At 37.2% G+C, this 19,865-nt stretch overlaps 1 protein-coding gene across 1 annotated transcript; it reads right to left on the bottom strand.

The window, feature by feature from the left end:
* Positions 1 to 700: 700 nt before the first annotated feature.
* Positions 701 to 19,453, bottom strand: MNDA (myeloid cell nuclear differentiation antigen; the record flags this gene model as incomplete). Its single annotated transcript, XM_068537604.1, is given in 7 exon segments — positions 701 to 722; positions 13,878 to 14,065; positions 15,463 to 15,885; positions 16,997 to 17,165; positions 18,511 to 18,610; positions 19,188 to 19,296; positions 19,298 to 19,453. Coding segments are annotated over 7 exon segments (1,167 nt in total), but the record flags the coding sequence as incomplete, so codon positions are not given.
* Between the last annotated feature and the right edge of the window lie 412 nt (positions 19,454 to 19,865).

Here is a 19,865-nt window from a genome sequence, read left to right as displayed (position 1 = left end):
CTTTCTGCAGGGTTTTTATCATAAATGGGTGTTGAATTTTGTCGAAAGCTTTCTCTGCATCTATTGAGATGATCATATGGTTTTTCTCCTTCAATTTGTTAATATGGTGTATCACATTGATTGATTTGCGTATATTGAAGAATCCTTGCATTCCTGGGATAAACCCCACTTGATCATGGTGTATGATCCTTTTAATGTGCTGTTGGATTCTGTTTGCTAGTATTTTGTTGAGGATTTTTGCATCTATGTTCATCAGTGATATTGGCCTGTAGTTTTCTTTCTTTGTGACATCTTTGTCTGGTTTTGGTATCAGGGTGATGGTGGCCTCGTAGAATGAGTTTGGGTGTGTTCCTCCCTCTGCAATATTTTGGAAGAGTTTGAGAAGGATAGGTGTTAGCTCGTCTCTAAATGTTTGATAGAATTCACCTGTGAAGCCATCTGGTCCTGGGCTTTTGTTTGTTGGAAGGTTTTTAATCACAGTTTCAATTTCAGTGCTTGTGATTGGTCTGTTCATATTTTCTATTTCTTCCTGGTTCAGTCTCGGCAGCTTGTGCATTTCTAAGAATCTGTCCATTTCTTCCAGGTTGTCCATTTTATTGGCATAGAGTTGCTTGTAGTAATCTCTCATGATCGTTTGTATTTCTGCAGTGTCAGTGGTTACTTCTCCTTTTTCATTTCTAATTCTATTGATTTGAGTCTTCTCCCTTTTTCTCTTGATGAGTCTGGCTAATGGTTTATCAATTTTGTTTATCTTCTCAAAGAACCAGCTTTTAGTTTCATTGATTTTTGCTCAAATGAGTCTTATTTAGACCATGGTACCCACTTTTTCTATGGAGTTGTGTTAAAGAAAATAAAATTGTCTTTTATTTAAAAAAAAAGAATGACAGGTTGGACAAGCTGTGCCCTGTTCAAAGAAACCCAAGAGGGAGCCAGACCAGCTGAAATCCAGTCTATGCTTCAATTGCCAACCCTTATCCTAGAGTGGAGTTGCTTTAGTCCAAAACGATATTTTTTCAGAATTGGTCTCCTGGAGGGGCCATAATTGGGTAATTTGTGTACCATATAAGGTAACTTCTGGTGATTTGCATGAAGTCACTAGTATATATGGGAAGTAATTCTAGCCCTGTCTGACGTGAAATAGCTGGCTCCACTTATTTACTCAGGTACCAACAGGTCAGTAGCTCTCCAGATATATTTCCTGGTCCTCATATATTTGAATCCTATGAGAAAGTTGCTCCAGGCAAAGACTTGCATTAGGCAAACACTGAAGAATAATTCATTTACTTTAGGGTACAATGGCAGAAAATAGATATCTAACACTGATTTTACAGTGTATTTTTTTTATTTTATAGAAATATAGTTGATTTACAACCTTGTAATATTATAATGTATTATTTCTGCTGTACAGAAAAGTGATTCAGTTATACATATAAATATATTCTTTTTCATATTCTTTTCCATTTTATTTTATTACAGGATATTGAATATAATTCCCTTACAGTGTATTTCTTGATTGCATATTTGGTATCTGGTGTTCTGCAATTATTTTGTGTCACTTAATCTTATAATAGCTCTAGAGGCTTGACGGTGTTCTTTTTACCCTCCTGATGAGAAAAATAAGGGACAGAAAGGCAAGATCACGTTCTGAATAATTAGAACAATTCCATCATAACAAGAAATTCCTTCATGCCACTTTATTGTTAATTCTTCCTCCAATCCAAGCTCCCGGCAGCCACTAATATAGTTTCTTAAATTAAACTTTTCTCTTTTCCAGAGTTTCCTAAAATGGAAATTTAAATATATATAGCAATTTGAGTCTGGCTTCTGGCACTTAGTATTGTGGTTTAGGATTCATTCACATAGTTGTGTGTATCAGTTTATTCTTTATATTGCTGTGTAGAATTCAATGTGTGGACCCACCAGAGTTTGTTAATTCATTCCCCAAGTGAGGAACAATTGGATTGTTTACAATTCTAGTTAACTGATCAGTTACCTAGAAGATTGATAGTATTTTAGGCTTAATTTAATGGGCTCAGTGAATATATATATATAAATTGAAAGCTCAAAACTAGGGTAAAGACCATGGCCTTCTTATCCAAGGTTAATTTTAACTTTTATCCAAGGTTAATAATTCAAGGCTTGAATTATTCAGGAGGAAAGATTCTCCCTATCAGTTCCTCTGCACTAAAGCCAGGACAGAAGAGTTTAGCCTTAAGCTCCTGGAGGCAGAGTCAGCAGGTTCCCTCGCCAGGGCTCTTGGTGCTACCCTAGACCAGAAGCAGTCACACAGGGCTAGTTCCCAGAGGCTCAGAGTCAAACTATATTATTATTTCTCCCTTCTAATAAGTCACCTCATACTACCTCTGTCTTCTATTTTCTGCTTTTAAGCACAGTTCTTTCACCCCACCCTACTTATTGGACTCCCAAGTCAATCTAGTTTATCACTCAACTGTAGTAATTTTGTATTTATAACAAGAGGCACTTAGAATAAAGATCATGAATATAAATATAAAAATAACCTAGAAGGCAAACATTATGTGCATATGAAGTAATCCATTTTTCAGAAGCTACAAGGATAAAGGGAACTTGAAACAGGATTGCGACAGCATCTTGAAAATAAAAACACTTTTAATGTATTTCAGTTTTAGAGCATCCACTCTACAGCTCTTGAGGTTGGGGAGGTTAATTTATTTTAGTTTTTTCTATATAAAAATATTCTTTAACATCTTTATTGGAGTATAATTGCTTTACAATGTTGTGTTAGTTCCTGCATCATAACAAACTGAATCAGCTGTATGTATACATATAACCCCTTATCACCTCCATCTTGCACTTCCCTCCCACCCTCCCTATCCCACTGCTCTAGGTGGTCACAAAGCACCGCGCTGATCTCCCTGTGTGATGCAGCTGCTTGCCACTAGCTATTTCGTAGTGTAGATATGTCAGTGCTACTCTCTCACTTCCTCCCAGCTTACCCTTCCCCCTCCCATTGTCCTCAAGTCCATTCTCTACGTCGGTGTCTTTATTCCTGTCCTGCCCCCAGGTTGATCAGAACTATATATTATTCTTAACATCTTTATTGGAGTATAATTGCTTTACAATGGTGTGTTAGTTTTTGTTTTTTTTTTTAAGATTCCATATATATGTGCTAGCATATGGTATTTGTTTTTCTTTTTTGGACTTACTTCACTCTGTATGACAGACTCTAGGTCCATCCACCTCACTACAAATAACTCAATTTTGTTTCTTTTTATGGTTGAGTAATATTCCATTGTATATATGTGCCACATCTTCTTTATCCATTCATCTGTCGATGGACATTTAGGTTGCTTCCAGGTTCTAGCTATTGTAAATAGTGCTGCAGTGAACATTGTGGTACATGTCTCTTTTTGAATTATGGTTTTCTCACGGTATATGTCCAGTAGTGGGATTGCTGGGTCGTATGGTAGTTCTATTTTTAGTGTTTTAAGGAACCTCCATACTGTTCTCCATAGTAGCTGTACCAATTTACATTCCCACCAACAGTACAAGAGGGCTCCCTTTTCTCCACATCCTCTCCAGCATTTATTGTTTGTAGATTTTTTGTTGATGGCCATTCTGACCAGTGTGAGGTGATACCTCATTGTAGTTTTGATTTACAATTCTCTAATGATTAGTGATGTTGACCATCCTTTCATGGGTTTGTTGGAAATCTGTATATCTTCTTTGGCGATATGTCTATTTAGATCATCTGCCCATTTCTGGATTGGGTTGTTTGTTTTTTTTGATATTGAGCTGCATGAGCTGCTTGTATTTTTTGTAGATAAATCCTTTGTCAGTTGCTTCATTTGCAAATATTTTCTCCCATTCTGAGGGTTGTCTTTATGTCTTGTTTATGGTTTCCTTTGCTGTGCAAAGGCTTTTAAGTTTAAAAAGGTCTCATTTGTTTATTTTTGTTTTTATTTCCTTTTCTCTAGGAGCTGGGTCAAAAAGGATCTTGCTGTGATTTATGTCAAAGGGTGTTCTTCCTATGTTTTCCTCTAAGAGTTTTATACTCTCTGGGCTTATATTTAGGTCTTTAATCCATTTTGAGTTTATTTTTATGTATGGTGTTGGGAAGTGTTCTAATTTCATTCTTTTACATGTAGCTGTCCAGTTTTCCAGCACCATTTATTGAAGAGGCTGTCTTTTTTCCATTGCATATTCTTGCCTCCTTTATCAAAGATAAGTTGTCCATATGTGCGTTGGTTTCTCTCTGGGCTTTCTAACCTGTTCCCTTGATCTATATTTCTCTTTCTGTGCAAGTACCATACTGTCTTGATTACTGTAGCTTTGTAGTATAGTCTGAAGTCAGGGAGCCTGATTCCTCGAGCTCCATTTTTCTTTCTCAAGATTGCTTTGGCTATTCGGGGTGTTTTGTGTTTCCAAACAAATTGTGAAATTTTGTTCTAGTTCTGTGAAAAATGCCATTGGTGGTTTGATACGGATTGCATTGAATCTGTAGATTGCTTTGGGTAGTATAGTCATTTTCACAATGTTGATTCTTCCCATCCAAGAACATGGTATATCTCTCTATCTGTTTATATCATCTTTACTTTCTTTCATCGGTGTCTTATAGCTTTCTGCATACAGGTCTTTTTTCTCCCTAGGTAGGTTTATCCCTAGGTATTTTATTCTTTTTGTTGCAATGATAAATGGGAGTGTTTCCTTAATTTCTCTTTCAGATTTTTCATCATTAGTGTATAGGAATGCAAGAGATTTCTGTGCATTATGATGACAGTCTGCCAGACTCTGCTCCCAACCTTCTTTTTTCAGAAACTGCCCATCTCCCCTAGCCCCACCATCCACATTTTAACAACGGGAGTTGCCCTGTGTGAACCACGTGATCTTAGGCCATGGCAATAGCTGATGGGTCCAGGGGTGGCCTCTGGACCCCAACTAGACAAGTCAGATTTCTTCCAAAGAAACGTGTGACTGGAACTAAGGTAGATGAGGTTCATCTTTCTCTGGGTTGCTGGCATGGAACATGCAGACTTGGCACTGCTGGCAGAACTATTCTCAGCCTGTGGAAATGGAGGGAAATGGCCTGCAGTGAGGAAGGAGCAGGAAGGAGAGGTGTGGGGACGGAGAAGTAGAGTCCTCAATGGTGCACGATCCCAGACCCAGCTGTGTCCTGCCCCCAGGCCCCAGGGACACTTCAGGAGCCCTCCCTCTCTTACCTCAGGACACTTCTGGCTGGATCTCTTGTTTCAAGCAAACCAAGAGCCTGAGCAGCAGGAAATACACTGTATGAATGTGTGCCAAGCCCTGCAGGAGGAGACCTCACAGACTTGTCTGTGTATCTTGTCTGCTCCGCATCCCTCTCTCCTTCCGGAACAGCGTCCCACTCTGCTGGAAAACTGTTTCTTCCCTACCTTTCCAGCCATGTGGTTCTGGTGGAGGTTGTTCCCCCAACCCTGGCTACCCTTCACTAATATAATCCATAGCCTCCTCAACAGCCCAGTGAAGTGTCAAATGGTGGTTCTCAAAGTGTGGTTTGAGGGTCCCTTGGCGGTCTCTCTGGCAATTTCAGAGGGTCCTCCCCTTTTCACCCTTGTCATCTATGTGTAGCTGGATTTTCGTTTCATACTTCAACCAGCACAACACGTGGCAAGAGACTGAACACAGAAGAAGATACGAGGATTCAGCTGTCTTCTATCAAGCCAGACGTTGGAAGACATTTGCAAAAATGTAAAACAATGCCACTAAAGATTTTTGTCTTAGAAAATAGTTATTTTTCATGCAAATATTAAAAAAATAAAAAATAAAAAAATATAAAGAAATCATACAACTCAACAACAAAAAACAGCTCAATTAAAAAACTGAGAGGAGGAGCTGAATAGACATTTTTCCAAAGACATACAGATGGCCAAAGTACACATGAAAAGATGCTCAACATCACTAATCATGAGGGAGATGCAATTAAAACCACAATGAGATATCTCCACACACCTGTCAGAATGGCTATTATCAAAAAGGCAAGAAATAACAAGTGTTGGCAAGGATGTGGAGAAAAGGGAACACTCGTACACTGTTGGTGGGAATGTAAATTGGTGCAGCCACTGTGGAAAACAGCATGGAGAGTCCTCAAAAAATTAAGAATAGAACTATCATATGATCCAGCTATTCCATTTCAGAGTATTTATCCAAAGAACACAAAAGCACTATTTTCAAAAGATACATGCATCTGCATTTTCTTCACAGCATTATTTACAATAGCCAAGATGTGAACACAACCTAAGTGCCCATAAAGGGATGAATGGATAACAAGAGATGTGGTATATATACATATGTATACACACACACACACACACACACACACACACACACATACACAATGGAATTCTACCCAGTTATAAAAAAGATGAAGTCTTGCCATTTGCAATAACATGGATGGACCTTGAGGGTATTACGCTAAGTGAAATAAGTCAGACAGAGAAAGACAAATACTGTATGATCTCATTCATATGTGGAATATAAAAAAAACAAACAAACAAAAAACCAAAATAAATGAACAACCCAAACCAAACAAAAACAAACACATAGATATAGAGAATAGAATAGTGGTTACCAGAGAGGAATGGTGTGGAAGGGTGAAATGGTTAAAAGGGATCAATTATACCAACAGTATGGTGATGGATGGAAACTAAATTTTTGGTGGTAAGCAGGCTATAGCATGTAAAGGAGTAGAAACATAATGTTGTACACATAAAACTTGTTATAAGCCAGTTAACACAAGTTTTTAAAAAATACAATGAAAAAACACATGGCTTCTCTAACATGTTTTCTATGAAGGCTAAAGGGAACCATGTAAGTGATGATGTATGCACATAGTGCTATACAGTTATAAACTGTTATGTGGTGTCTAAGGAACTTTAGATAAGGGATTGTGTCTGTCTTGCATTGTATTTTCCTCAGCTATTTGAAGTGAGGAGGTGTAGCTCTTAGAGTTGGGCTCAAGCTGGCAGTAATTATACATAATTGCACAAAATTACCACCAGCCCTGTGCACAAGTCAATTAAGTTCCTCTATAGCTCTACTCTTGTGACTTACAGTGTGGGTGAAATGACACATATTAATTACAGTAGTTGCAATTTGTACAAAAGAAAAATAAATAAGATCCTATACAAGTAAACACCGAGAAGACTTCTAGCCAAAAAGGAGATCTAAAGGAGGATTTCCTGAGGAGGAGACATTAAATTGGAACTCAAACAATGAAAAGGTTTGACCAAGTTTGGTTTGTGAAAATCGTGAAGCAGAAGGAAACACAGTGTACTGAAGAAACTTTGAGTAGTAAGCAAAGGGAAGAAGTGTGAAAGAGACTCAATTAGCAGACAATGAACCCATTGCTGTCGTCACCTGTATTCTTATGGATGATTCATATTTCTCTCCCTACTCCCTCCCAGGAAAACAAAAGACAGAAAATTTCTTGAGGCAAGAAATTGTGTCAAATTCACCAAGTATCCCCAGTAGAAGCAAAAGATTAAAGTGTAGTTAATTTTCAATATGCCTTTGATTAAGTCATAATTGGAGTTATTTTTTTGTAGAAGATGAAATGAGACACAATTTTGAGGTTCAAGCACAATAATATGGATTAAAGAAAATGGAGCAAAAGAAAAACAAGAAAAAAAAAATTTACTAAGAAAAAAATGCCCTTGTGAACATGTGATTACTAATTAGCTGCCCAGATCTTTCACTACAGAAATCCCCACAGGTTAACCTCACTGGACTTCTTCCACAGTAGTCTTTTTTTGTTTGTTTATTTGTTTTGTTTTTTGGTGCCGAAACCAAACTCAAGACTATTGTGGGGGTTGTGGAATGAACCTCCACAGTAGTCTTGATCTTGAAATATTTTAGAAATGCAGAAATCACTGTCTTGTAAGAGGAGAAAGATAAATTAGTAAAAATCTCTGAAGACTAAAATGCAGAATGCTGTCATCTTGAAAAAGACTGAGAAAATAATGTATTTGGAAGGATTACAATGAAAAATGGTGCTAGTTTAAATCATTTAAAAAGCTGACTAGTGCTGGCTATGTCATGCTGTGCCATGAGATAATTTCCTCCCTCAATTTCTTTCCTCTCAGGGAGAGAGGTTTTGAAGTTATAAGGTGATTTTGAAATTCTGCCCAAAAATGCTTGTAGCTTTTGTGCAGTCAGGAAACTGCACAATTTCCTCATGTGAATATTTTATTCAAAATGAAGAATGGTAGCAGGCATACTTTCATTTAGTCTTTCATAACAAATTCATAGCTGAAAGAAGTTCCCACATTAAAACTTTCTTAGCCAGTGAACTTAAATGTGGTTCAGTAAAAACCAAAGTTCCTTAAATTGGGCTCAAATAAAAAGGTGATTCATCCAGCTACTTCTCCCTCCTTCACTGTTCTCAGAGTGGCAGTGGCAGGAGGAGATCCTGTAAGACCACAAGAAAAAAAGCATCCATGTTGCTGCAACTGGCAAAAATTCATCTTTTTTATGGCTGAGTAGTATTCCATTTTATATATGTACCACATCTTCTTTATCCATTCATCTGTTGATGGACATTTAGGTTGTTTCCATGTCTTGGCTATTGTAAATAATACTGCTATGAGTGTTGGAGTTCGTGTATCTTTTTGAATTAGTGTTTTTGTTTTTGTTTTTGGATATGTACCCAGGATTGGAATTTCTGGGTCATATGATAGTTCTATTTTTTTGTTTTTTTTGAGAAACCTCCATACTGTTTCCACAGTGGCTGTATCAATTTACATTTCCACCAACAGTGTATAAGGGTTCCCTTTTCTCCACATCGTCTCCAACATTTGTTATTTGTGTTCTTTTTGATGATAGCCATTCTGACATGTGTGAGGTGATATCTTGTGGTTTTGCATTTCCCTGATCATTAGTGATGTTGAGCATCTTCTCATGTGCTTGTTGGCCATCTGCATTTCCTCTTTAGAAAAATGTCTATTCAGTTCTTCTGCCCATTTAAAATTTTTTAAATTGGGTTGTTTGGGTTTTTTTGATGTTGAGTTGTATGAGCTGTTTATATACGTCGGATACTAATCCCTTATTTGTCATATCACTTGCAAATATTTCCTCCCGTTCAGTAGGCTGTCCATTTGTTTTGTTGATGGTTTCCTTTGCTGTGCAAAAGCCTTTAAGTTTAATTAGGTTTCATCTGTTTATTTTTGCTTTTATTTCCTTTATTTTAGGAGACAGAACCACAAAAATATTCCTGTGATTTAAGCCAAAGAGTGCTCTGCCTATGTTTTCTTCTAGGAGTTTTATAGTATCCAGTCTTATATTTAGGTCTTTAATTCATTTTGAATTTTTTTGTATACTGTGTTAAAGAATATTCTAATTTCATTCTTTTACATGTAGATGTCCAGTTTTCCCAGCACCACTTATTGAAGAGACTGTCTTTTCTCCATTGTATATTCTTTCCTCTTTTGTTGTAGATTAATTGACTAAATTTGTATGGGTTTATTTCTGGGGTCTCTATCCCGTTCCATTGATCTATGTGTCTGTTTTTGTGCAAGTACCATACTGTTTTGATTACTCTACCTTTATAATATAGGATGAACAGACTAATTAACAGTAATGAAATTGAATCAGTAATTTAAAAACTCCTAACAAAAAAAAGTCCAGGACCAGAAGGCTTCACAGGCAAATTCTAACAAACATTTAGAGAAGATTTAACACCTATCTTTATGAAGCTAATCCAAAGAATTGCAGATGAAGGAACACTTCCAAACTCATTCTATGAGGCCAGCATCACCCTGATACCAAAACCAGACAAAGATATCATAAAAAAAGAAAATTACAGGCCAATATCACTGATGAACATAGATGAAAAAATTCTCAACAAAATAATAGCAAATCAAATTCAACAATACATTAAAAGGATCATATACCATGATCAAGTGGGATTTATCTCAAGGATGCAAGGATTTTTCAATATCCACAAATCAATGTGATACACCACATTAACACACTGAAGAATAAAAACCATATGATCATCTCAATAGATGCAGAAAAAGCTTTTGATAAAATTCAACATCCATATATAATAAAAACTCTCCAGAAGGTGGGCATAGAGGGACTATAACTTAACATAATAAAGGCCATATATGACAAACTGACAGCTAACATCATACTCAATGGTGAAAAGCTGAAAGCATTTCCTCTAAGATCAGGAACAAGAAAAGGATGCCCACTTTCACCACTTTTATTCAACATAGTTTTGGAAGTCCTAGCCACAGCAATCAGAGAAGAAAAAGAAATAAAGGGAATCCAAACTGGAAAAAAAAAAAAAAGAAGTAAAACTGTCACTGTTTGCAGATGACTTGGTACTATATATAGAAAATCCTAAGGACACTACCAGAAAACTACTAGAGCTCATCAGTGAATTTGGTAAAGTTGCAGGATATGAAATTAATATACACAGATATGTTGCATTTCTCTACACTAAGAACAAAATATCAGAAAGAGAAATTAAGGAAACAATCTCATTTACCATTGCATCAAAAAGAATAAAATAACTGAGAATAAACCTACCTAAGGAGGCAAAAGACCTGTACTCTGATAGCTATAAGACACTGATGAAAGAAATTGAAGGTGACACAAAGAGATGGAAAAATATACTGTATTCTTGGATTGGAAGAATCAATATTGTTAAAATGACCATACTACCCAAGGTAATCTACAGATTCTATGCAATCCCTATCAAAATACCAGCGACATTTTCCACAGAACTAGAACAAAAAGTTTTAAAATTTGTATGGAAACAAAAAAGACCCTGAATAGCTGAAACAATCTTGAGAAAGAAGAACAGGGCTGAAGGAATCACTCTCCCTGACTTCAATAAAAGTTAAGTTTAAAAAAAAGACAGGAGATAAGTGCTGGGAGTATTTGGAGAAAAGTGTACTGTTAGTAGGAATTTAAATTACTTCAGCCATTTTGGAAAACAGTATGGATGTTTCTCAAAAAATTAAAAATAAAAGTACAGTATGATCCAGCAATCCTACTTCTGGGTATATATCTGAAGGAAGTGAAATCACTGTCTCAGAGATATATCTGCACTCTTATGTTCATTACATTATTATTCCCTGTAGTCGAAAGGGTTGAAGCAATACAATTGCCCATCCATATATGGGTATGTACACACACACACACACACACACACATACAATGAAATATTATTCAGTCATGAAATCAGAAAGAAGAAAATCCTGCCATTTGTGACAAGGTGGATGGACTTTAACGGGATTATGCTTAGTGAAATAAGTCAGACAGAGAAAGACAAACACTGTATGATCTCACTTAAAGGTGGAATCTAAAATAAACAAACTCACAGGATAGATTGGTAGCTGTCATGGACAAGGGCTTGGGAAAAATGGGAAAATGTTAGTCAAAGTGTATGACATTCCAGGTATAAGAGGAATAAATTCTGGAGATCTAATGTACTGCATGGTGATTATAGTTAACAATACTATATTATATACTTGAAAGTTTTTAAGAGAGTGTCTCTTAAATACCATCACCAAAAAAAGGTAATTATGTGATGTGATGAAAGTGTTAACTAATCTTATTATGGTGATCATTTCTCAAGATACAATGGTATCAGGTAATCCCATTGTACATAACTCATATATAACACAATGCTATATGTCAATTATATCTCAACAAAGCTGGAAAAAACCAACAACTCAGATACTATCTTTTTCCTGAAGTAGGTTGAGGCTTGGTTTTAGGCTTTGTTAGGAAGGTTCTAGAGTAGTTGCTAGTCTACTGTATAAAGTTCACTCCTAATTAACAACTTCTTAATTTTGTTAGTTTGATGCCCAGGTGCTAAATATGTGTCTCTATTTTGGCAGCATTCAACGTTGCCTGCACTGTTTGCTCTCTTGTTCTTCTGTTCTGTTCTCAAACTCCTAGGGGCTGCTCCGTGGTGGACCTCATTTTATCTCATCCTCTTTATGTGCAACCCAGGACTCAGTCAATGAGCCCTCTGTATAGCTCTCTTCTCTCCAGATTCCAGCTAGTTAAGTACCATGAAAACTAATATTTACCCCTTCACCTGGTGTGACTGTCATGCTCTACTTTGACACCTGCTCACTGGCCTGCAATCAGGAAATCCTCCAAGGTAGAGATCTTGGGCAATTATAAAGCTTATGTTCTGACTTTTTCTTCTCTCAGGGATTTTATTCTTGTGCCACCGGTTGTTTGAAGACTGAAAACTCTCACCTCATGTTATTTTATTGAGTAATATTGCTGCTTATGGTGGTAAGCTACTCTGCAATCACCAGAAACAGAAGTCGATAGCTATATTTTAAATATTGATGTTAGATATTTAATTTTTTAGGTGATATTTACTGTCACTTAGAATAGATTTAATTCACTATTCATTACTTTTTGCTCATTGCATGTCCCTATGTGGGGTCTGGAATCCACATATTTAAGATGTGAGAATAATTAGATAGAGTTGGAAAACTAATAATGAGTGTACCTACAAATCAGAGAAATGGGACTAGATATTCCACACCAGCTAGGGATAGGGAAGCTTCTTGCAAGTATTGGTATCTTTGTGTCAATCACCAATGGTGCCTCCTCCGGAGAAACCAATTACACAAACGTTCCCCTTCTCGGGGATTTAGTTGCAGAAAATAAGTCTTTGTGTGGACCAAATAAACCTTGCCCCAGGGCACAGGGTTTATAGATTTGAACGTGGGCTGTGGGACCAAACTGCATCACCTTAGGCTGGCCCTGGTTAGGGCCTTGTCCTTTGGAAATCACATTCAGAATGCAGACCTTAATGTTGATGAGGCTTTGTGTGCCCCACCCTGTATGGCTTATAGTGCACAAATCAACTACCCCCAAGCGGCTCACTTCTGCAATAAAGAGACCATATCCAGTACTTTTGGAGAACGATGACCTTTAAAAAAGAAAATTTTATTTTTTTACATGATGAACATTTTAGATAATAAGTAAATTTTATAAAAGAAAGTAACCTAATCCACAGCTCAGGTATAAAAAGTGCTTAATGTGCTGGGCTATGTCTACTGAATCTATTGTTTAAATATAAATCTCAACTTTAAGAGTATCAGTTTTAAAGCCACCTGAAGATTTAAAGGGGGAGGCTCTCCTCTTCAACTTTCAGAATTAAATGAAAACTGGTTGGTCCTTCCTATCTTCTTAGTCTTGATGACCTTGAAGGAGAGATAAGAAAGACACAATGAGATCCTAGCAGTTGACATTAAGTGCTGCTCATTTTTCTCCCTTCACCCACACTTCATGTCTTAATAGTCTCCCATAGTCTCATCTCTCATAATCTTTCACATCTACTGAATTTCAGAACTCATTATGCTGTTTTACACTTTTGAGGACATGCATGTGTCATTTTCTTGGCTTAGAACTCTTTCCAATGTCTTTACTTTGTTGAGAAAAAATAGTATCTAATGCAGATTAATTTCTCACTTTGTGTCGGACAGTGAGATAATGTATATGTATTGTCTCACTTAGCTTTTAACCAACCCTATGAGATAGAGACTTTGACTCTTTTGGAGGACCAATCAAGCTGTTTCTCCAATACCAGGCAACTAGTGAGTGCTGAAGCCAGGATTCAAATCAGGTCAGTCCCATTCAAAGCCTTGCTCTTGACCACTATTATTTAGCACTAGTATCAAATCCTTTTGAAATCTATATGAATGTCATTTCCTCGCATCCTTTAAAAAATCCTCCACTTACAAACGAACACAAGAGCATTGTGTTTTCCTCCCATCTGCTAGACTCTATATGTAAGAATATAGAAACTGGTGCTCTCAAAACCCAGACAAAATTATTTGCCTTTCTGGAAAACTAATGTTTCTCCATCCAGTTCCCACTGGATGAAGCTGTGATTTCCACATGTGAGTTTCAGTTTCTGGTCAATTGTTCTCAGTTGAAAGCAGAAAAGTCGAAGTTTGTCTCCTTCCTCACACTTGATATTGTGCCATTTTCCATTCCCGACAGCATCCATCTTTCCTGTATTATCCTGTATTTCATAGATTATGTTCCTCTTATTTACTTTTTTCTTCAACAGAAATTTAATATTCAGGGCCTGAAAATATAGTAGCCTCCATATGTATGAGAAAGACCCTTGTGACACAATAAACACAAGATATAAAAGAGCAGTTATAGGCACAGGTATGCATATGGCTTTGGAAAGGTCTTCTCTGAGAACTTTCCTTTTATTATCTTGATTTTTTATTTTTGCCTTTCTTTTTCTAGATGTTTTCTATCTGGCAATTCTAGAACAGTGAGTTTTCTTCCTATTTTCTACTGCTTCCACCTTAAGGGCAGCTTTGTTTCTTTAAAACAACTGGAATCAGGGGAATCAGAAGTCCCTGATGAACATTTGTGGCTCCTCTCCTTATGCAGAAATGAATGAACATTGACTATAACTTTTCACTTAATAGATTATAAAAAATCTATATAACAGGTTAGGTTCTGGTAACTCACTAATTTTTTTCTCTACCTTCTCCATTTACTCACTCTTCTCCAATATTTTATTTCCATTGATGTAGGTTTCACAGTTCACACTCTATATGTCTCACTCATGTAAGTTATGACTCATCAATTCTATAATTGCATTTGTAGGCATGGTCTCAAAGATAGTGTAAGAAAGTAATGGAGGTAAATTAAGGGGCTATCTTAGGAGACACTTATACAGGTTTATGAAGCAGTTAATTATATAAGATGTAAGGTGAGTTCATAGAAGTCTGTAAATTTTAGGGGGGATTTAAGATATCATACTCTTTAGTACCCTGAATTTGGAAATTGACATATCAGTAAAACTCTCTGTGCCTTTGTTTTTGATAAATAAGGGAATTAGATTACCATATTTTCCAAATACCATGCAATAAAATATTTCTTCAATTAGTTGTTCATGAATAACTGATTAAATGAATGAATAATCTAGAGGAGACAGCACTGAATTGTTATATCATTTGCCTAACTGTTGAATGTATATGCATTCAGGAGAATACAAGCCAATCTCTTTATTACTCTGGATGCATGTCGCAACCAGAATTCAATCTGAGTAAGGCAATCCATTCTTCAAAGTAAAAAGAAAGTGATGAATTTGCAGTGGAGTTCTGAGATAAAATTATTAGAATGTGCATATTGATTTATACCCTGCACAGTCCTTGTTCATGGTGTCTGAGACCAGGTAATTATAACTGGAGAAATGACAAGGTTTCTTGGTGAATCTTTTCAAGGACTTGCTTGGAGGTATCTTGGGTAGAAGAATGCTAACACGCCACCCAATCCCATTTCCTGTTATGTGGCAGACTTGACCACCTATCTCTAGTCAAGAAAGAGAACTGAGAACTGAGTTCCAATATTCAGTCAGTAAGCAGAGCTTGGCAAATGAAGACATTCAATTTCAGGCACTGATCGAGAAAATGAAAAACAATTTTAAGAGATTACCTGATATAACACAAACAACCCATACATAAATGTTCCCGACGCTTACTTGCGAAGACTATCTATCTTGGGAGTTTCTTTTGCTCTTTTGACAATGCTGTTTGGAACTTCAGACTTTTGATCAAGACCAACTTCAGACACAGACGATGCTTTGTTTATCTCCAGGATTCCTCTGCATTCAAAGTAATCTGATATGGTAATGACCTTCTGCTTTGTGAATTTCTCTTTAAGGTTGGTGTTAAAAACCTTCACTTGGAAAAACTGACTTGCAGTAACCACTGTAGCATGAAACATTGTGTTTTTCCCCCCTTCTGGTGACTCATATTCAAATGGCTCTGCTGCTTTCAGTACCATCACTGTCATTGGGCCCTTTTGGAGAACACTTCTCCTGGAAGTTACTTTACTTTGGACCTGCGTTTTCTGGTTCTGTGTTGGACAGAAACAGGAAAATAAACTTACAAGTTTGAGCAGGGAACACAAAGTCTCTTTCTCTGAGTGAAACCTCAGTCATAACATTGGGCCACACAACCTTCCTAAATATTTGGACCTGGAGTCAGGCTAGAAAGGAAGTGCTTAATGGAAAGGAAACAGTAATGAACTGGTAAAGCTTAGTATAAGGTAGCAGACAACAGGAATAGAAGTTAGACTATCCATTATAAACAGAATAATCTTCCTGAATTAAAGCATGATCCTCAGCAAGAGCAACACAGAGCCATGGAGGATGAGAACATTGTCATGAAACATTTGAGGGATAGATTAAAATATAATAATAAATTCAAATATGTCCTCTACTCACTTAAACGACTAAAGAAAATAAAAAGAGTGAAAAAATAACTAAGATAGCATTGCAAACAGAGAACGGCGCCTACCACAAACCACAAACATTAAGGGTTTTCAAGTATCACTAGAGTACCCGGGGCCATTGTGAGGATTCAAAATATTGCCTCTTCCAAAGAAATAATAGTCTGCTACAAGTAGTGAGAAAGACATGCAGTGGCTCAGAATTCCCTGTTCTAACCTGGCTCAAATAAAAGATATCTGATTAGAACCATGTCCTCTTCAGTGTATCCACAGTATTTCTCAGTGGCTTGGATGTTAACAGAAAAACAGAGGACAGGTTTGTTTACCTCTAATCTCCTCTCTCCACAGTGGCCTGATTTGATTGAGTTGCAGCAGAATACTTTCATAATGGGAAAGTTGCCTGATCTGTAATAGGAAGTATGGGAGGCAAGCGGGGGGGGAGGGGGGTGTCATGTATTCATGAAAGATGGAGTCAAGCTATCTACCTCCACAGACAAGAAGTTCTTAGAGTGGTCTGACCTGGGATATTACACATGGTGATCACCTGTAAATGATTGGACTTTACCTGGATATGGCTTCTCATCAATGTGACCAATTTACCATGACAAAGGAAACACCTTTGCCAAAGCAAGTTTATCAATAACAATAGTTATATACAGACTAACAGTAGTCACTGTGAAATGCACCTGTTACTGACTTGAGGAAAACTTGGAAAAGAGAAACAGGAAATGTGTACCTCAGATAGGTGAGTGGAAGATGGAGCTGATGATCAGGCCTGGGGAGGTGGAGGAAGGCCCACGGTTGTGGGTGTGTTGGTTACTGAAGGGTACAGAGACTGAATCTGCTCCTGAGATGCCTTATTCCTTTTTGTTCCAGTCTCTTCTTCAGTTTGTTTTTTTTCTTTTCTGAAAGTAGTTTAATTTCTCTGTTAATGGTTTTCAGTATTAAAAGAAGCAGAACATATTTTCATTACATTGTAGTAGGTTCTATTTATATGAAATGTGATGTCTTTGAAAACTCCAAGTAGTTCCAACCCACCACCAAGAGAGATGGCCGGGGACTTCCCTGGTGGCGCAATGTTTAGGAATCTGCCTGCCAATGCAGGGGACACAGGTTCGAGCCCTGGGAAGATCCCACATACAGCAGAGCAACTAAGCTTGTGCACCTACTGAGCCTGCACTCTAGAGCCTGAGAACCACAACTACTGAAACCCCCGCACCTAAAGCCTGTGCTCCGCAAGGAGAGAAGCTACTGCAAAAAGAAGCCCATGTACCGCAATGAAGAGTAGCCCCTGCTCGCTGCAACTAGAGAAAGCCTGCGTGCAGCAACGAAGACCCAACGCAGCCAAAAATAAAATAAATAAATTTATATATATATATATATATATATATATATATATATATATATATATATATATATATATATATATATATATATATATATATATATATATATAAAAAGAGACGGCCGGTAGGTAAGAATGGGCATATAGTTGCATTAAAAAAGGGATGGTTGATTCACACAGACATGTTACTACTCCAATCACCTCTGTGTCATAATGGGAAGAGCACTGTTCTTAGAATTAGAAGATCTAGGTTTATGTAAGCACGAGCAAGATGTGTTTTCAATCTAACAGTTAACATCATCTTTATAATGAGGATGATGTTACCATATCTATGTCACTTAAATTTTTACTGTATTTTTATTGTGCCTCACTCTTTTCCTGGCAAAAAGATGATCCATAATTCCTCAATTTGGTAAATTGAGGTAAATTTGGTAAATTTGGTAAATCTGAACTGTTGGAATATTAATAAAGAACCAAGTGCCTTAGCAGAGTTCCTTCTGTGGAACTACAAGCTTACCCGGACCATAGGATTCTTCCCTACTCTTCTAGGTGTCAGAGCACTACTTGTGGTAGGTGCCGGTGTAGCAGAGCTTGTTTCTTTCTGATTTCTCTTTTTTGCTGAATTTTTCCTTTTTTGTCTTAGTTTGCAACTGATATGAAAACAGAGACTCAATAAACCCAGAGGAGCTGTTTGAAGAGAGCTGAAGCAGTTTCAGTGCTATTTCCCCTCAGCTCCTTCTTGTGGGTCTAGGTGTGCTTTTGTCTACCTCTACTGCATTAGCTATTCTGGCTGCAAGGGGACCAATAGTAAGAACACAGGCAGGGAGACTGTCTCCTGCTTCCTCAATCCTTTTTGTACTGACTCCCTGTGCAGTGTTCCTTCTGTCCTCTGGATTCCCATGTACCTCAGTTTAACCCTTTCCCTACCCTGTTCTCCTATCATGTCTTTTAATAAAACCCAAGGTTTCCATGATGCTGACTGCTTGCTCATGTTATTTAGAAGATCTGTTAAAATTACAGAAGCCAGTGAAAGGAACTATGATACAAATTGATGAGATGACAAAATGGTGATATTGGTCTTTGGATTTTTAAAAATTTTGATTTTGCCTGGTGATTTTACAAAAGTTCTTCACATCTCGGAGAGGTAGTTTTTTATGTTAAGTACTGCTCCATCTTCATTACTAGAAGGAATAATAACCATGGAGCAAATAGTCTTAATAGAACAGACACATTAATTGGTTAAAGGTAAATGTTTTTTAAATAAACCACAAATCTTAAATTACTATTTCGTCATTTTCTAACATTTCTAATGTACTGAAAGTTTCAGCTTCTCATCCATTTCCTCTTTCTTTCATTCTTTATCCTTACCCTAAATACAACCTCCAACATACAGCCACTTTCCTTTATAGGAAAGGGGTTGCCCTACGTTGTCAAACCTGTTGGCTGCTGCAGTACTAACACTTTCATGGCCAATGAGTCATAAATTGGGAAAAGAATATATTAACTATGACTAAGGTGGTGTCCTAGTTAAGATTGGGGAGGGCCAGAGAAGAGCAAGTGTGGGTGGGATCTTCTTTATTACCTTTTAGCTTCTCCTTTCTAAGTTCTTTTACAAGGTCTTTAAATGTTTCTATGTCTTCTAACACATCTATTAGTTTGTTGACAGAGGTAGCACCTGGGAATTTTTTTTCCCATCACATCAGCAATCTGAATTTTGTAGTATTTATCTTGCTTTTTTCTAGTCAGTTTTAAATCCTGGGCCAGTAAAGACTTAATCATGCTAAACTGATAATCATTCATGTTCTGTAATCCTTTCACCAGAACAATTTTCTTGTATTCATTTACCATGTCTCAAGTTATGGTTGACCCTACAAGAGAAAAATAACATACAATGTGACACATTTATACAGACAATTTAAAAGACTGGTTGTGTCTAGGTGAGTGAGCGGGCCATGTGAAAGTGCTGCCCTTGGGTGTATGTGACAAAGAGGTACTCTTCACTACCAAGTGTGTCATTTGGAAAATGTGCTGAGAGCTGATGCTTTAGGAAGAGTTAATTTTTTTTTCCTTATTAATGATGCTAGTTGAGTTGGATCAGGGGTGGGTATGGTAGAAGGATGCCTGGAAACAGGACATTTTTACAGTGTTTTAAATATGGGCTGTATAGTGTCAAAGTCTGTGATGCTCCTCCCATCCTTCATTAGGGCTAGATCCTGGCCGTGAAGGTCTGTGGTTGGGTCCTGACTCCTCCCACACCCAC

Source organism: Eschrichtius robustus, chromosome 3 (assembly GCF_028021215.1).
Source record: "Eschrichtius robustus isolate mEscRob2 chromosome 3, mEscRob2.pri, whole genome shotgun sequence".
NCBI lineage: Eukaryota > Metazoa > Chordata > Mammalia > Artiodactyla > Eschrichtiidae > Eschrichtius > Eschrichtius robustus.
This window is presented reverse-complemented; position numbering and strand designations above follow the sequence as displayed.